Here is a 15,394-nt window from a genome sequence, read left to right on the forward strand (position 1 = left end):
TCTGGCTCTCTGTCGCCACCTGCCGGCGGGATGCGGACCGTCAGCACAGGAAGCCAGCTTGTTTGCGTTCCACGCGGCGCCACCTGCTGGCGGGACGCTGAATGACGGTCAGGAAGCGCTTCATGGCTGCGGCAGACGGTGAGTAGTGCGGTAGGTGGACAAGACTCCTCAGGGGGTCGTTGGGTGGTTGTTGGACCCCTCCATAAGGTCTTCACGCTCAAGGGCTCCAGATGTAGCCAGGGCCCCTTGGAGCCATTGGTTGTCCGTATGATGGCGTACATGAGCGCGATGTGTGTCACTGCGTTTACAGATTGCGCCAAAGTAAGCCCTCCGCAGTATCGGTCGATCCTCCAGTAAGAAATAATGGGCGATATCACCCCAAAATACAGTGTGCGGCACGTCTCCGTCCCGCCGCAGCAGAGTGACGCCACGTGTAAACTGCGGCAAATAGCGGCTTCTCCGGTCCTGCGTCTCGGAACGCACTAAATGTGGCCTGAGAAATTCAGACGCGTAGATCCGGCGAGGTTCACAGGGCCGACCGTACGAACCGCGGGGAGGAGACGTCATAAATCTGCCCTTCCCGTGAGGAATCCGCAGCGTTATGGAAGAAAACCGTCCGCTGACTAATGCTGGAATCACAAGGGTTAAACTCCGCAGCAGAACCGCGACCAAAACTGCGGTCAAACCCCCTCATGTCGGCGCCGTAGGACCGCTGCAGGTTTTCCGCTATTGATAGTCCACAGGAGATCCGCCCTGCGGAGCCGCCATGATGTAATCGCACGTAGACGCCGCGGCAGAGAGAAGCCCCTAGTGAGCGGACCTGCGCCAAAGTGATTCATGTCAAGTCATGCAGCGGATCTCTTCAAATAAGGGGGTGAAGAGCGCCAAGAGGGGGCACTGTACTCCAGTGGGGGCCGCGGTGCGTCGGGTCGCGTGGAGTTCCTGCTGTGCGCGGTGAGTGACTTGTCGCAGAGTCTGCGCAGTTTCTTCGTGGCGTCCGCTTTGGGGTCCGCGAGCGCCGATCCGCAGCGCTGCGCCCTCTAGAGGTGACATTCATGCAGTGAGATCCATGTTGGATTCTTGTGTTCGTCTCCAGAAGGACAACGTGTCCGTCCCTCCCAGGAGCGCCGCGCAGCCCCCACACCCAGGACCCCTCACGGTCGGGGGCAGGGCAGCGCCGGATCCTCTGACATCCGTTGCAGATACGCAGCCCGTTCCGCGGCACGGTCGGCTTCAGGGCTGCGGGTTGTGACTCGGTTTTGGATGCATAAATGCATGGTGTGACGGCGCCATTCCTGGACGGCGCTTCTTCACAGCGGTCAGTGACCGCCACATTCAGTATGTCAGACCGCGCTGCGCTCTTCTCTGTCCGCTGCCTAGGTCTCAGTGAGAGCGCTGCGGGGCATTCAGGGTGCGGTTGTTACCTTCGTGGACCGCAGTCGGCCAGTAGGATCTACGGTAGCTCTACCCGGCAGAGAGCGGGCGCCCGTGTTCGCTGCAGGTTTCTGGCATCCTAGTATCTGTGTGACTGAACCGCCATCATGTGAATCTGTGTGACGCACGCACAGACGGACGCAACGCTTCTAGAGGGGGGATGCCGTGTGGGACCCCCTGCTGACAGGAGGAGTAGAGGGGCCGTCCAGGTGACAGAATGATTACACTTAGGTGCAGCCGCCCCTCCTTCCCTCCTCCTGTCACCCCTGACCTGACATTGATCATTTTTTGCTCATCACAATTAGGTTAAGTTGCTGATTAACCGCAATGAACTTTTGGTGACTTTACCCCTCCAGCGCTGACTCCCTGTTATCAGCCAGTCTATGTAATCTAAGAGTCTGTTTGCTCAGTTACACTTGGCTGGAGGGTGAACCAGGAGTAAATCCTCCATGTGCGGCGGCGGGGGTCTGCAGTACTTCTCGTCTTCGCAGTTGTCGGGGTTTTGCACCTGTTACTCGTTGCCTATTTTCCGTCCCTTACACCATATTGTAGATCACAGCTCTGGTTCCCAAATGACCCTCCACGAGCCCCGTGTAGTACTAGGGCCCCTCCACGAGTCCCGGCTAGTAAAAGGGACCCTCCACGAGCCCCGGCTAGTAAAGGGGACCCTCCACGAGTCCCGGCTAGTAATGGGGACCCTCCACGAGCCTCGGCTAGTAATGCGGACCCTCCACGAGCCTCGGCTAGTAATGCGGACCCTCCACGAGCCTCGGCTAGTAATGGCGACCCTCCACGAGCCCCGGCTAGTAATGGCGACCCTCCGCGAGCCCCGGCTAGTAATGGCGACCCTCCGCGAGCCCCGGCTAGTAATGGCGACCCTCCGCGAGCCCCGGCTAGTAATGGCGACCCTCCGCGAGCCCCGGCTAGTAATGGCGACCCTCCGCGAGCCCCGGCTAGTAATGGCGACCCTCCGCGAGCCCCGGCTAGTAATGGCGACCCTCCGCGAGCCCCGGCTAGTAATGGCGACCCTCCGCGAGCCCCGGCTAGTAATGGCGACCCTCCGCGAGCCCCGGCTAGTAATGGCGACCCTCCGCGAGCCCCGGCTAGTAATGGCGACCCTCCGCGAGCCCCGGCTAGTAATGGCGACCCTCCGCGAGCCCCGGCTAGTAATGGCGACCCTCCGCGAGCCCCGGCTAGTAATGGGGACCCTCTATTTGGGGTCACTGTTACTGCTGGGGTAACTATTACTGCTGGGCCGACTGGGGGAGTCAGTATTACTGCTGGGGCTACTGTGGGGGAGTCAATATTACTGCTTGGGCGACTGTGGCAGGTCAGTATTACTGCTGGGGTGACTGTTGGGGGGTGACTATTACTGTTGCGGCGAATGTTGGGGGGTCACTATTACTGCAGGGGCACCTGTGGGGGGATCACTATTACTGCCAGGGCGACTGTGGGGGGTTCAGGATAACTCCTTTGGCGACTGTAGGGAGGGGTCAGTATTACTGCTGGGGCGACTGTGGGGGGTCACTATTACTGCTGGGGTGACTCTGGGCGGTCAGTATTACTGCTGGGGCGACTGTGGGGGGGGGCAGTATTTCTGCTGGGGCAACTGTATAGAGGGGTCACTATTACTGCTGGGGCGACTGTGGGGGGTCACTACTGCTGGGGCGACTGTGGGGGGTCACTACTGCTGGGTCGACTGTGGGGGGTCACTACTGCTGGGGCAACTGTGGGGGGGTCACTATTACTGCCGTGGGGGACTGTGGGTGGTCAGTATTACTGCTAGGGCGACTGTGGGGGGCGTCAGTATTACTGCTGGGGCTACTGTGGGGGAGCCAGTATTACCGCTGTGGCGACTGTGGGGGAGTCAGTATTACCGCTGGGGCGACTGTGGGGGGGGTCAGTATTACCGCTGGGGCGACTGTGGGGGGGTCAGTATTACCGCTGGGGCGACTGTAGGGGGGTCAGTATTACCGCTGGGGCGACTGTGGGGGGGTCAGTATTACCGCTGGGGCGACTGTGGGGGGGTCAGTATTACCGCTGGGGCGACTGTGGGGGGGTCAGTATTACCGCTGGGGCGACTGTGGGGGGGTCAGTATTACCACTAGGGCGACTGTGGGAGGGGGGCGTCAGTATTACCGCTAGGGCGACTGTGGGAGGGGGGTCAGTATTACCGCTAAGGCGACTGTGGGGGGGGGGGGGGGGGGTAAGTATAACCGCTAGGGCGACTGTGTGTGTGTGTGGGGGGGGGGGGTCAGTATTACCTCTAGGGAGACTGTGTGTGTGGGGGGGTCAGTGTTACCGCTAGGGCGACTGTGGGGGGGGGGGGTCAGTATTACCGCTGGGGCGACTGTGGGGGGGGGGCAGTATTACCGCTAGGGCGATTGTGGGGGGGGGGTGTCAGTATTACCACTAGGGCGACTGTGGGGGGATCAGTATTACTGCTGGGGCGACTGTGGGGGGGGTCAGTATTACCACTAGGGCGACTGGGGGGGGGGGGGTAAGTGTTACCGCTAGGGCGACTGGGGGGGGGGTCAGTATTACCGCTAGGGCGACTGTGGGGGGGGGTCAGTATTACCGCTGGGGCGACTGTGGGGGGGGGTCAGTATTACCGCTAGAGCGATTGTGGGGGGGGGGGCAGTATTACCGCTAGGGCGACTGTGAGGGGGGGGTCAGTATTACCACTGGGGCGACTGTGGGGGGGGGGGGGCACTATTACTGCTTGGGCAGCTGTGGGTGGTGGGGTCACTATTACTGCTCGGGCCACTGGGGGGGGCCTTATTACTTCCGGGTCTACTGTGGGGGGTCACATACTGCCGGGGCGACTGTTAGGGTCACTATTACTGCTGGGGCGACTGTGGGGGGGTCAGTATTACTGCTGGGACGACTGTGGGGGGGTCAGTATTACTGCTGGGGCGACTGTGCGGGGGTCACTATTACTGCTGGGGCGACTGGCTGGGCACTATTACTACTGTGGCGACTGTGGGGGGGGGGGGTGGCAATATTACTGCTGGGGCGAATGTATGGGGAGCACTATTACTGCTAGGCCAAAGGGGAAGGGGTCACTATTACTGCCGGGGCGACTGTGCGGTGGCACTATTACTGCCAGGGTGACTTGGGGGGGGGGGGGGCACTATTACTGCCGGGGGGGGGGGGCTCTATTACTGCTGCGGCGACTGTAAGGGGGGCACTATTACTGCCGGGGCCGACCCTGGAGGGGATCACTATTACTGCTGGGGCGACAGTGGGGGAGTCAGTATTACTGCTGGGGCGACTGTAAGGGGGTCGCTATTACTGCTAGGCCAAAGGAGGGGGGTCACTATTACTGCCGGGGCCAACCCTGAGGGGGATCACTATGACTGCTGGGGCGACTGTGAGGGAGTCGGTATTACTGCTGGGGCAACTGTGGCCCCGCCCCCTCCACGTTCACTGTACAGCAGGAGAACGTCCCATACTGTAGAGTGTAACTTAGAGGGGGCGGGGCCAGGAGAGACTACCAATTAAATCAATGGAGGTGGGTGGGGCCTGGGGACTGCTTTTTCACGTCAATGCGTCTTGCTGTCATCAGGAGCGCGCACAGAGGGCGGAGGTGCAGGGCATTGTGGGGGGCGGGTCAGTATTACCGCTAGGGCGATTGTGGGGGGGGGGGTCAGTATTACCGCTAGGGCGACTGTGGGGGGGTCAGTATTACTGCTGGGGCGACTGTGGGGGGGTCAGTATTACTGCTGGGGCGACTGTGGGGGGGTCAGTATTACCGCTAGGGCGACTGTGGGGGGGGGGGGGGGGTCAGTATTACCGCTAGGGCGACTGTGGGGGGGTCAGTATTACTGCTGGGGCGACTGTGGGGGGGTCAGTATTACTGCTGGGGCGACTGTGGGGGGGGTCAGTATTACCGCTAGGGTGACTGTGGGGGGGGGGGTCAGTATTACCGCTAGGGCAACTGTGGGGGGGGGTCAGTATTACCGCTAGGGAGACTGTGGGGGGGGGGTCAGTATTACCGCTAGGGCGACTGTGGGGGGGGGGTCAGTATTACCGCTGGGGCGACTGTGGGGGGGGGGGTCAGTATTACCGCTGGGGCGATTTTGGGGGGTGGGTCAGTATTACCGCTAGGGCGACTGTGGGGGGGGGCAGTATTACCGCTAGGGCGACTGTGAGGGGGGGTCAGTATTACCGCTAGGGCGACTGTGAGGGGGTCAGTATTACCACTGGGGCGACTGTGGGGGGGGGGGGGCACTATTACTGCTTGGGCAGCTGTGGGTGGTGGGGGCACTATTACTGCTGGGGCAACTGGGGGGGGGCCTTATTACGTCCGGGTCGACTGTGGGGGGGGTCACTATTACTGCTGGGGCGACTGTTAGGGTCACTATTACTGCTGGGGCGACTGTGGGGGGGTCACTATTACTGCTGGGGCGACTGTGGGGGGGTCACTATTACTGCTGGGGCGACTGGCTGGGCACTATTACTGCTGTGGCGACTGTGGGGGGGGGGGGGGGGTGGCAATATTACTGCTGCGGCGACTGTGGGGGAGTCAGTATTACTGCTAGGCCAAAGGGGAAGGGGTCACTATTACTGCCGGGGCGACTGTGCGGTGGCACTATTACTGCCAGGGTGACTTGGGGGGGGGGGGGCACTATTACTGTCGGGGTGACGGGGGGGGGGGGGGGCTCTATTACTGCGGCGGCGACTGTAAGGGGGGCACTATTACTGCCGGGGCCGACCCTGGAGGGGATCACTATATAAGAGACTACCAATTAAATCAATGGAGGTGGGCGGGGCCTGGGGACTGCTTTTTCACGTCAATGCGTCTTGCTGTCATCAGGAGCGGGCACAGAGGGCGGAGGCGCAGGGCATTGTGGGATTGCAGCACAACGGCGCCATCTTTGAAATCTTCCAACATCCGTTTGCAAAGTAAGACACAGACATCCCAGCGGATCTTCCTGCCGTGGAGCCCCCGTCCGCCGTGTGTTATAATGGAAGCAGCATTATTATAAACGCGTCCCCCTGCGCGGCCCCACATCCCCTTTAAGAGGTTAAGAAACTAAGAGCCGTCTGTAAAATCGGGTGAAGAATCCCTACAGCTTCAGAGCTGTTCATTGTGACAGAGCTGCGGCACCAGATGATGAACGACCCCCGGGGGGGAAGAAGCGGCGCCCCCTTCTGAGGCTCTTGGTTTCCGGTCAGATGTTGTAGTTTCACTGACGCCCCGGCTGTCCGTCCTCCCTTCATCTTCCCCTACATCCGCTCTTGTCCTTGGGAAGCGGATCCCGCCTGGCCGTTCTGTCCGCGCGCCGATCCCGCCTGGCCGTTCTGTCCGCGCGCCGATCCCGCCTGGCGGTTCTCTCCGCGCGCCGATCCCTCCTGGCGGTTCTCTCCGCGCGCCGATCCCTCCTGGCGGTTCTCTCCGCGCGCCGATCCCTCCTGGCGGTTCTCTCCGCGCGCCGATCCCTCCTGGCGGTTCTCTCCCCGCGCCGATCCCTCCTGGCGGTTCTCTCCGCGCGCCGATCCCTCCTGGCGGTTCTCTCCGCGCGCCGATCCCTCCTGGCGGTTCTCTCCGCGCGCCGATCCCTCCTGGCGGTTCTCTCCGCGCGCCGATCCCGCCTGGCGGTTCTCTCCGCGCGCCGATCCCGCCTGGCGGTTCTCTCCGCGCGCCGATCCCGCCTGGCGGTTCTCTCCGCGCGCCGATCCCTCCTGGCGGTTCTCTCCGCGCGCCGATCCCTCCTGCATGCTGAATTCAACCAGGTCATGTGATCCTGGCCTGATTGTCTCGTAATGCTGACCACTGTCTCAGCATAACTCATAGAATGCTGGAGTGGGAAGGGTCCTCCGGGGTCGCCGCATCCTTCTGGGTCGCCGGGTCCTCCACGGTCGTTGGGTCCTCCGGGTGACTCGGCTCGTGTCGCAGCTTTACTGTTTTTGAATCTTATTTTGTTTTTCAGGATTTTCAAGATCAAAAAAATGGTAGAAAACTCGCCGTCCCCGCTGCCGGAGCGCGCCATCTACGGGTTCGTGCTGTACCTGGCCTCGCACTGCGGATTCAGTGAGTAGACACAATCTTCATCTCTACTGTTCAAAACCCGTACGTTTGTTTTATGTTTCCGTTGGCGCGGTAGTGTGCGGCTGGCACTCTGCGTGGCGGCTGGCGCTCTGCGTGGCAGCCGGTGGTGTGAGGCTGGCGCTCTGCGTGGCGGCCGGCAGTGTGAGGCTGGCGCTCTGCGTGGCGACCGGCGGTGTGAGGCTGGCGCTCTGCGTGGCGACCGGCGGTGTGAGGCTGGCGCTCTGCGTGGCGACCGGCGGTGTGAGGCTGGCGCTCTGCGTGGCGGCCGGCGGTGTGAGGCTGGCGCTCTGCGTGGCGGCCGGCGGTGTGAGGCTGGCGCTCTGCGTGGCGGCCGGCGGTGTGAGGCTGGCGCTCTGCGTGGCGGCCGGCGGTGTGAGGCTGGCGCTCTGCGTGGCGGCCGGCGGTGTGAGGCTGGCGCTCTGCGTGGCGACCGGCGGTGTGAGGCTGGCGCTCTGCGTGGCGGCTGGCGGTGTGAGGCTGGCGCTCTGCGTGGCGGCCGGCGGTGTGCGGCTGGCACTCTGCGTGGCGGCTGGCGCTCTGCGTGGCAGCCGGTGGTGTGAGGCTGGCGCTCTGCGTGGCGGCCGGCAGTGTGAGGCTGGCGCTCTGCGTGGCGGCCGGCGGTGTGAGGCTGGCGCTCTGCGTGGCGGCCGGCGGTGTGCGGCTGGCGCTCTGCGTGGCGACCGGCGGTGTGAGGCTGGCGCTCTGCGTGGCGACCGGCGGTGTGAGGCTGGCGCTCTGCGTGGCGGCCGGCGGTGTGAGGCTGGCGCTCTGCGTGGCGGCCGGCGGTGTGAGGCTGGCGCTCTGCGTGGCGGCCGGCGGTGTGAGGCTGGCGCTCTGCGTGGCGGCCGGCGGTGTGAGGCTGGCGCTCTGCGTGGCGGCCGGCGGTGTGAGGCTGGCGCTCTGCGTGGCGACCGGCGGTGTGAGGCTGCCGCTCTGCGTGGCGGCCGGCGGTGTGAGGCTGCCGCTCTGCGTGGCGGCCGGCGGTGTGAGGCTGCCGCTCTGCGTGGCGGCCGGCGGTGTGAGGCTGTCGCTCTGCATGGCGGCCGGCGGTGTGAGGCTGGCGCTCTGCGTGGCGGCCGGCGGTGTGAGGCTGGCGCTCTGCGTGGCGACCGGCGGTGTGAGGCTGGCGCTCTGCGTGGCGGCCGGCGGTGTGAGGCTGGCGCTCTGCGTGGCGGCCGGCGGTGTGAGGCTGGCGCTCTGCGTGGCGGCCGGCGGTGTGAGGCTGGCGCTCTGCGTGGCGGCCGGCGGTGTGAGGCTGGCGCTCTGCGTGGCGGCCGGCGGTGTGCGGCTGGTTCCGTCTTTGGGTCCTTATAACGTCTTGTAGAACTTCTATCTCCTTTTTTGAGATCAGCGAGAAAAAACACCTTCATTCTGCCGCTGTTTTTGCAACTTTGGCGCAGCTGAGAAAATCCTGTGATGTTTGTGCGTTGCAAGACAGATCTGGCACCAACATGGACGCCGCGCTCTGTAGTCGCCCGTGCGCAGGAAGCCTTAATCGTGCTGCCTAAATGATGCGCAGTACTTTTTAAGCTTTTTTAAACTCCTGCTTTCCTGCGGTATCCGCGGCCCGTCCGAAATTGAATTTCCGCTGAGTGGCGGATCGGACGGCTGCCATTGACTTCAATAGAATCCGTCCGTGATCCACCGCTGAATGGGGCATGCTGGGGTTGGTTTTCCGCACTGAAAGGTCTGCAATACAAACCTGAATGCTTTAATGTATTTGCGGACGCCCACGTATTCCTACGGGCAGCTTGATTTGCGGGTCACCCGTGCGGCTTCCACAAATCGGATCCGCCGGTGGACACGGGGCCTTCTTGAGAAATTATATATATACGTATTATTCTTAGTTTTTGCCTTCGGCCTCGTGACTTTCTTCTTTTCCCACGGCCGGGTCTGTGAGGCTTGTTTTTTGCATGACGAGCTGAAGTCGTTGTTGGGACCCGTTCGCAGCGCATTCGGCGGTTTTTGATCACTTAAAATTAAAAAAACCATTTTGGATACATTGTTTAGCTTTTTGTTATTTGCAGCGTTTGCCGTACGGGATAACACTGTGTTCAGTTTATGGTATCGCGGATGAATTAAAAAAAAAATAAATAAATTTTAAACAAAAAGGGGAAAATGAGCAAAAAAGGGTTTTTGTTTTTATACTATTTTTTCTTTTCTATTACTTTTTGTGTCCCTGTAGGGGACTTGAACCTGCGATGCTTTGATTGCACTGATAATACATTGAAGTGCTTCTATACTGCAGTGCAGTATTGCTTCTCACAGCGATTACTCACAGGACATGGCAGACCCGGACGCCACTGACTGGCATCCGGTTCCCATGGCAACGGTGGGGTACTGAGGACGTAATGGGAAGTGCCCTTTGTGAACCCTTTCCATGCCACAATCAACATGGATTGTGACATGTAAGGGGTTGACAGCAGGGATTGGTCCCGGATGTTGCAAGAAGAGGACGGCTGTCAGTCACAGCCAGCCTCCCGCTGCCGATGGCGCAGGTTCAGCCTCTGAGCTCGCACCATCCATAGCGTGTAAGTAGATGTCCAATTGCAGGATCTGCCTCCTAGTTAGGATGTAGACGTGTGCCCTGGGGGCAGGAAGGGGTTAAAGGGCATCACCTTCCTGCGATGCGCTGCCGGCGGCTGACCCCTTCCTGCGATGCGCTGCCGGCGGCTGACCCCTTCCCGCGATGCGCTGCCGGCGGCTGACCCCTTCCCGCGATGCGCTGCCGGCGGCTGACCCCTTCCCGCGATGCGCTGCCGGCGGCTGACCCCTTCCCGCGATGCGCTGCCGGCGGCTGACCCCTTCCCGCGGTGCGCTGCCGGCGACTGAACCCTTCCCGCGATGCGCTGCCAATGGCTAATCCCCTTCTGCTGGGACCCCAGGGCTCCAGCACATGTCCTGTATAACGCGCCTCTTCCCTTATGTCTTCCAGTCCTGTTCCTGACGTGGGCGTTCATCCCGGAGTCCTGGCTGCACTCCTTAGGACTGACCTACTGGCCTCAGAAGTGAGTATGTGCCAGGAGCGCAGCTGGAGATTGTTAACCCCTTCGTGACCGCCGACGGTACATTTACGTCGCTGCTGCCTGCGCTCTGTGATGCAGTGACGTAAATGTTGGGGATTTCCCCCGGTGATTGTGGCCCCCACAGCGGGTAAAAACACCCGAAACAGGCGGTTACTAAGGGCCCATTCACACGGGCGTATTGTCACATCGTCTTACCCATATGTAACACGTGGTGAATGGTTACCATGACGGTCAATGGGCTTTTATTCACGCCCTAATCCGGGCGCTGCGTATTGATACAAAGAAGAAATAAATCGCAGCACGCTTTGTATCTCCGTGCATTATACGCTGCCCTTGACTGGGCTACTCCGCCCGTACGCCGGCACCGCTGCGCTGTCCGTGACGTCGGACCCTGGGGCTTGTGCAGTACCAATCGCAGCCCTATGCAGCCTCTGCCGGCAGAGCGTATGGGCTGTAATGCGGGAGACTCGCAGCGCTGCACACAATGCCTGTGTGAACGAGCCCTTAGTGTGATTGGTTGAGGTCTCGATGACGTCATCACTGACAGCCAATCACAGTGCTCTCCCCTTCTCTCTCCTCCTCCTTACGGTCAGTGTGTACATATATATCTGCTCTCCGCCCAGTAAGCGTAGAGGCGCCATTTACTGCCGCTAAAAAAAACAACAGATTTAAAATATTTTACTCAAAAAATATACCTAAATGGGATGGCCTCCTCCTATCACCCAGATACCGTGCAGGACGCACCGAGAGACCCTTGTCAGGGTGACTGGTAAGACCCTCACAGTTCTGGCGACTCACGGCTTTGGTCATTAAAAGAACCCCCCCTTCAGCTCGGCCCAGCCCAAAATAACAAACAAGGGTACAGTTGCCCCTCCTGGGCTGACAACCAGCGCTGCATTAGCAGGGACTTCCGGGGTGACAGGCCCGGCGGTAGCATGTGACCACTGCGGCCAATCAGAGGCCACAGCAGTCACGTGATTTAATCAGCCCACCTCCTTGGAAGTGACCGCCGGCTGTCAGCTGCGTCCCAGGGCCGCAGGAGAGGGGAGGATACTCTCATTTGTTATCTTAGGCCCAGCTGGGGGACAGGGTTGTGTTTTAATGACAAAACCCCTTTAAGGCACAAACCGTCTCGGCCGTGAAGGGGTTACAGCGCAGTATTGAGGGGGTTTTAGCACATTCTGTATTTCGTCCCCTTCCCCTCTGACTGCGGTATTTGCCTCCTAGGTATTGGGCGGTGGCGATCCCGGTGTACCTCATGGTCGTGCTCGGCATTGCCTATATCTTCTTGTTTGGAGTGAACCTGATAAACGCGGCGCCGCTGGATTCCATCGAGACCGTAACCGGTAATTGGGTCTAATTCTATACAAGTCACCATCTACAGAACCCCATGTAACCTGTATTTACTGGCCAGGGTGCTGCCCTGCTGGGTGCGGTGCCAACATCCTCTGGAGCTGCCGAGGGGTGATCTTAAAGGGGTTGTCCAGGGTTAGAAGTACATGGCTGCTTTCTTTCATGCGTAGCACCACCCTGGTCCGTGGGTTGTGTCTGGTATTACAGCTCAGCTCCATTGAAGTGAATGCTAGCTGAGCTGCAATACCAGACATGACCCACGGACAAGGGTGGCGCTGTGTTTAGAAGAAGGCAGCCATGTTTTGATAACCCTGACAACCCCTTTAACTTCTGAGTCCCAATGCATAATCAGTTAGAGGGCTCCACCTACCACGTGCCGTGTATAGTACCTCTAGGGTACGCGGCCACCAGCGTCTGGATGCGACTGCTTACCTTGTACCGCCCTCAGCTACAACCCCGTTCAACTTCTTCCATAACTGATGTAAACTGCAATGAGGAAAGGCAGGTATCTGCAGCCCCCTCCTATACGTCCGAGCTGCCGGCTATCTATATCCTATCCACTAGCGTCTATGGAGATATGAAGGGGCTGCGGACCCTCACTGTCTTCATATCTCCCATAGACGCCACCCGGTCTTGGATTGGTGAGGACGGTCCGACCGCGCTGCGCAGACTACTGCTTTAAATGGGTTTTCCAGCCATTAGAAGTTATTCCCAATCATTAGGATGGGGTATTACTAGCTGATCAGTGGGGGTTTCACTACTGGGACCCCCACAAATCGTTGGGGGCTGCTGCTGCTTCATTCATTTTAGTCGGACTGACAGAAATAGCCAAAGTGAATGAAGTGGTCATACACACGCGGGACCATTTCATCATTCATGCAGACCTTCAGGACTTCCATCCTCACGGTCAGTAGATGTCCCAGTGGTCGGACCCCCACCTACCCGCTAGTTATAGAATTATTGGGGGGGGACCCCTTAGAAGTCGACTGCAGGAAACCCCTTTGAGCTGATTAGAATTCTTCTAATAATGATTTTGACGACCGGCGCGGCTCCGTCCACCGGGACATCCCTGACCGCTGTGGAGGAGCGGCCCGGAGAACAGGAGACCCCCAAATAATGGCACTTACTGGGCTCTACAAGGTTCATTCAGGTTTTATGGGCTCCTAATTTTTTTCTCGGGAACAGGAGCTTATAGAGACGGGACACGTTTCAGAAGACGCCGGCGTTCTTGGGAGATGAAGGACACAGATGGCGGCGGCGGCCGGTGCCCAGAGCCCACCTGACAGTGGCTGCACTTGCTATTGTATTCACAATGATGGCCATTGTTAGTTGATGCGGTGAAGGTGTCATGGCTATGAAAAATGTGGTTGATGTCCCGCCCCTGGGCTGAATCGTCTCTGCTAGCGGCATGTAAACCAAAAGCCCCGCCCCTGGGCCAGACCGTCTCTGCTAGCGGCATGTAGAGCCAAAAGCCCCGCCCCTGGGCCGAACCGTCTCTGCTAGGGGCATGTAAAGCCAAAAGTCCCACCCCTGGGCTGGACCGTCTCTGCTAGCGGCATCTAAAACCAAAAGCCCCGCCCCTGGGCTGGACCATCTCTGCTAGGGGAATGTAAAGCCAAAAGTCCCGCCCCTGGGCTAAATCGTCTCTGCTAGCGGCATGTAAAGCCAAAAGCCCCGCCCCTGGGCTGAACCGTCTGTTAGCGGCATATAAAGCCAAAAGCTCTGCCCCTGGGCCGGACTGTCTCTGCTAGCGGCATGTAGAGCCAAAAGCCCCGCCCCTGGGCCGGACCGTCTCTGCTAGCGGCATGTAAAGCCCCGCCCCTCCAGCCTCCTCTGACGCAGCGGATGCTGTGCCATCGCTGTGATATCTTGTGTCTGGAGAATTATCACATGCACAGATGAATAGATTCACCGCCATGTGTGGATGGCGTCACATCCTCGTCGGAGGCGGCTGGAGGGGCGTTACAGCTTTACATGCAGCCAGCTGAGGCCCGCCGGACCGCTCTGCCGGGTCTACGTGCCGCGCCGGACATGTTCAGTGTTCTAATCATGCGGCGTGCCTCCACCCACCGTCCTGCGGACACATTGTTGGAGAGAGAGAAGCTGCAGTGCTTCCCGCTGTTCGTGGTTCACCTTCATCAGAACCGCTGACAGGTTCCCTTTAACCCCTTAATGACGCGGCCTATGTTGGCATTGAGGACCAAACAATTTTTGGTATCTTTTCATCTCCATTTTTCAAAAGCCATAACTTTTTTATTTTCCGTCACCGCGGCCGTATGAGGGCTTGTTTTTTGCGTGGCGAATTGTAGTTTTTATTGGTACCATTTTTGGGTACATTGACTATATCGTAAAACTGTTATTATTTTTTTATGATCGCAGGGAGAAAAAACGCATCAATTCTGCCACAGATTTTTAAGTTTTTGGGTTTTTTTAAGTGTTAATTATGCAGCATAAATGGCGCACTACATATGTTTCTGCGGGTCGGTACGGTTACAGCGATACCAAAATTCTTTTTTTTCTAAACTGGCTGCATTCAAAGCGCTATGACTTTTTTATTTTTCCATGGGCGGGGCTCAGTGAGGGCTTATGTTTAGCGAGACGAGCTGTAGTTTTTATTGGTACCATTTTGGGGTACACACTTTTTTTTAACACTTTTATTGCGTTTTTTGGGAGGCAAAATGCTAAACATCAGCAATTTGCCTCAGTTTTTTCATTTTTTTACCGCTTTTTGCAGTGCAGGATAATAAGCGTGTTCATTGTACGCGTCGATACCAAACGTGGTATTTTTAACTTTTTTAAAAAAAAATTTTATGCTAATATGAGAAAAAGCATTAAAAAAGCTACTTCTGCCTTGTATCCGCGGGGCTGCTGCCAACATGTACCCGCTCTTCTATGTGAATGAATGATGTATGATTTCCCCTCCCCCGCAGACACATACGCCAAAAATCAAGTGATAAAAGTGTCGGATCCAGACGCCATCCCGGCCCTACGGGACATCGCCATTAGTGACGTCAATAGGATGTTCTTCCTCTCGGACCAGAGACGCGACCCGGGGAACCATTTCTCGTCGCCCGCTGATGGATTACATCGTAAATTTTAGCTTTTTTTTTATAATGGGACAATTAAAAGAAAGTTCTGAACGTCTTCAGTCTCCGTTCTTGGGGTTTTGTTTGTGTCTGTGGAACATTGTAAGAACTGGCCGGTATTTGGGCTCTTATAGGAGGCAGTGAAGAACCTGCGGAGCTCTGGGCGGTGGGGAGAAGTCAGCGTGTGCCATATGTACCCCTCTGAGCTGATTGGCTGGGAGGGATCACATGCTCTCTTCATCCTCACAAGAGATTGGGTCACTTTAAATCGGCCAGCTCGGCACACTAATTTCTGTCCTTTGATTCGGGGGTCTGTTTTTTGTGTTGCTGCACCCACTATTTCACCATTATCAGCGAGTGGACTCGGCAGGGATAGGTGATGAATGTATGATTGTGGGGTCTCTCTAATGAGTCCCCCGCTGAGCCAGAGGACGGAGGTA

At 58.5% G+C, this 15,394-nt stretch overlaps 1 protein-coding gene across 1 annotated transcript; it reads left to right on the forward strand.

Annotated features, from left to right (window-relative positions):
• The first annotated feature begins 15 nt into the window (after window positions 1-15).
• PIGP (phosphatidylinositol glycan anchor biosynthesis class P) lies at window positions 16-15,012 on the forward strand. Its single transcript, XM_066598978.1, has 5 exons — window positions 16-138; window positions 7,371-7,471; window positions 10,425-10,497; window positions 11,743-11,861; window positions 14,799-15,012. Exons 2-5 carry the CDS (start codon window positions 7,390-7,392, stop codon window positions 14,966-14,968), a joined length of 444 nt encoding a protein of 147 aa, XP_066455075.1. The 5' UTR covers window positions 16-138; window positions 7,371-7,389; the 3' UTR covers window positions 14,969-15,012.
• The last annotated feature ends 382 nt before the right edge of the window (window positions 15,013-15,394 follow it).

This window comes from Eleutherodactylus coqui, chromosome 4, assembly GCF_035609145.1.
Source record: "Eleutherodactylus coqui strain aEleCoq1 chromosome 4, aEleCoq1.hap1, whole genome shotgun sequence".
Lineage (NCBI taxonomy): Eukaryota > Metazoa > Chordata > Amphibia > Anura > Eleutherodactylidae > Eleutherodactylus > Eleutherodactylus coqui.

Bases quoted from the DNA above. Each gene is read 5' to 3' on its own strand.
- PIGP (XM_066598978.1), top strand. From the start codon at position 7,390: ATGGTAGAAAACTCGCCGTCCCCGCTGCCGGAGCGCGCCATCTACGGG. The intron at 7,472-10,424 runs GTGAGTAGACAC...TATGTCTTCCAG, and splicing joins GGCCTCGCACTGCGGATTCA to TCCTGTTCCTGACGTGGGCG. The intron at 10,498-11,742 runs GTGAGTATGTGC...TTTGCCTCCTAG, and splicing joins CTGACCTACTGGCCTCAGAA to GTATTGGGCGGTGGCGATCC.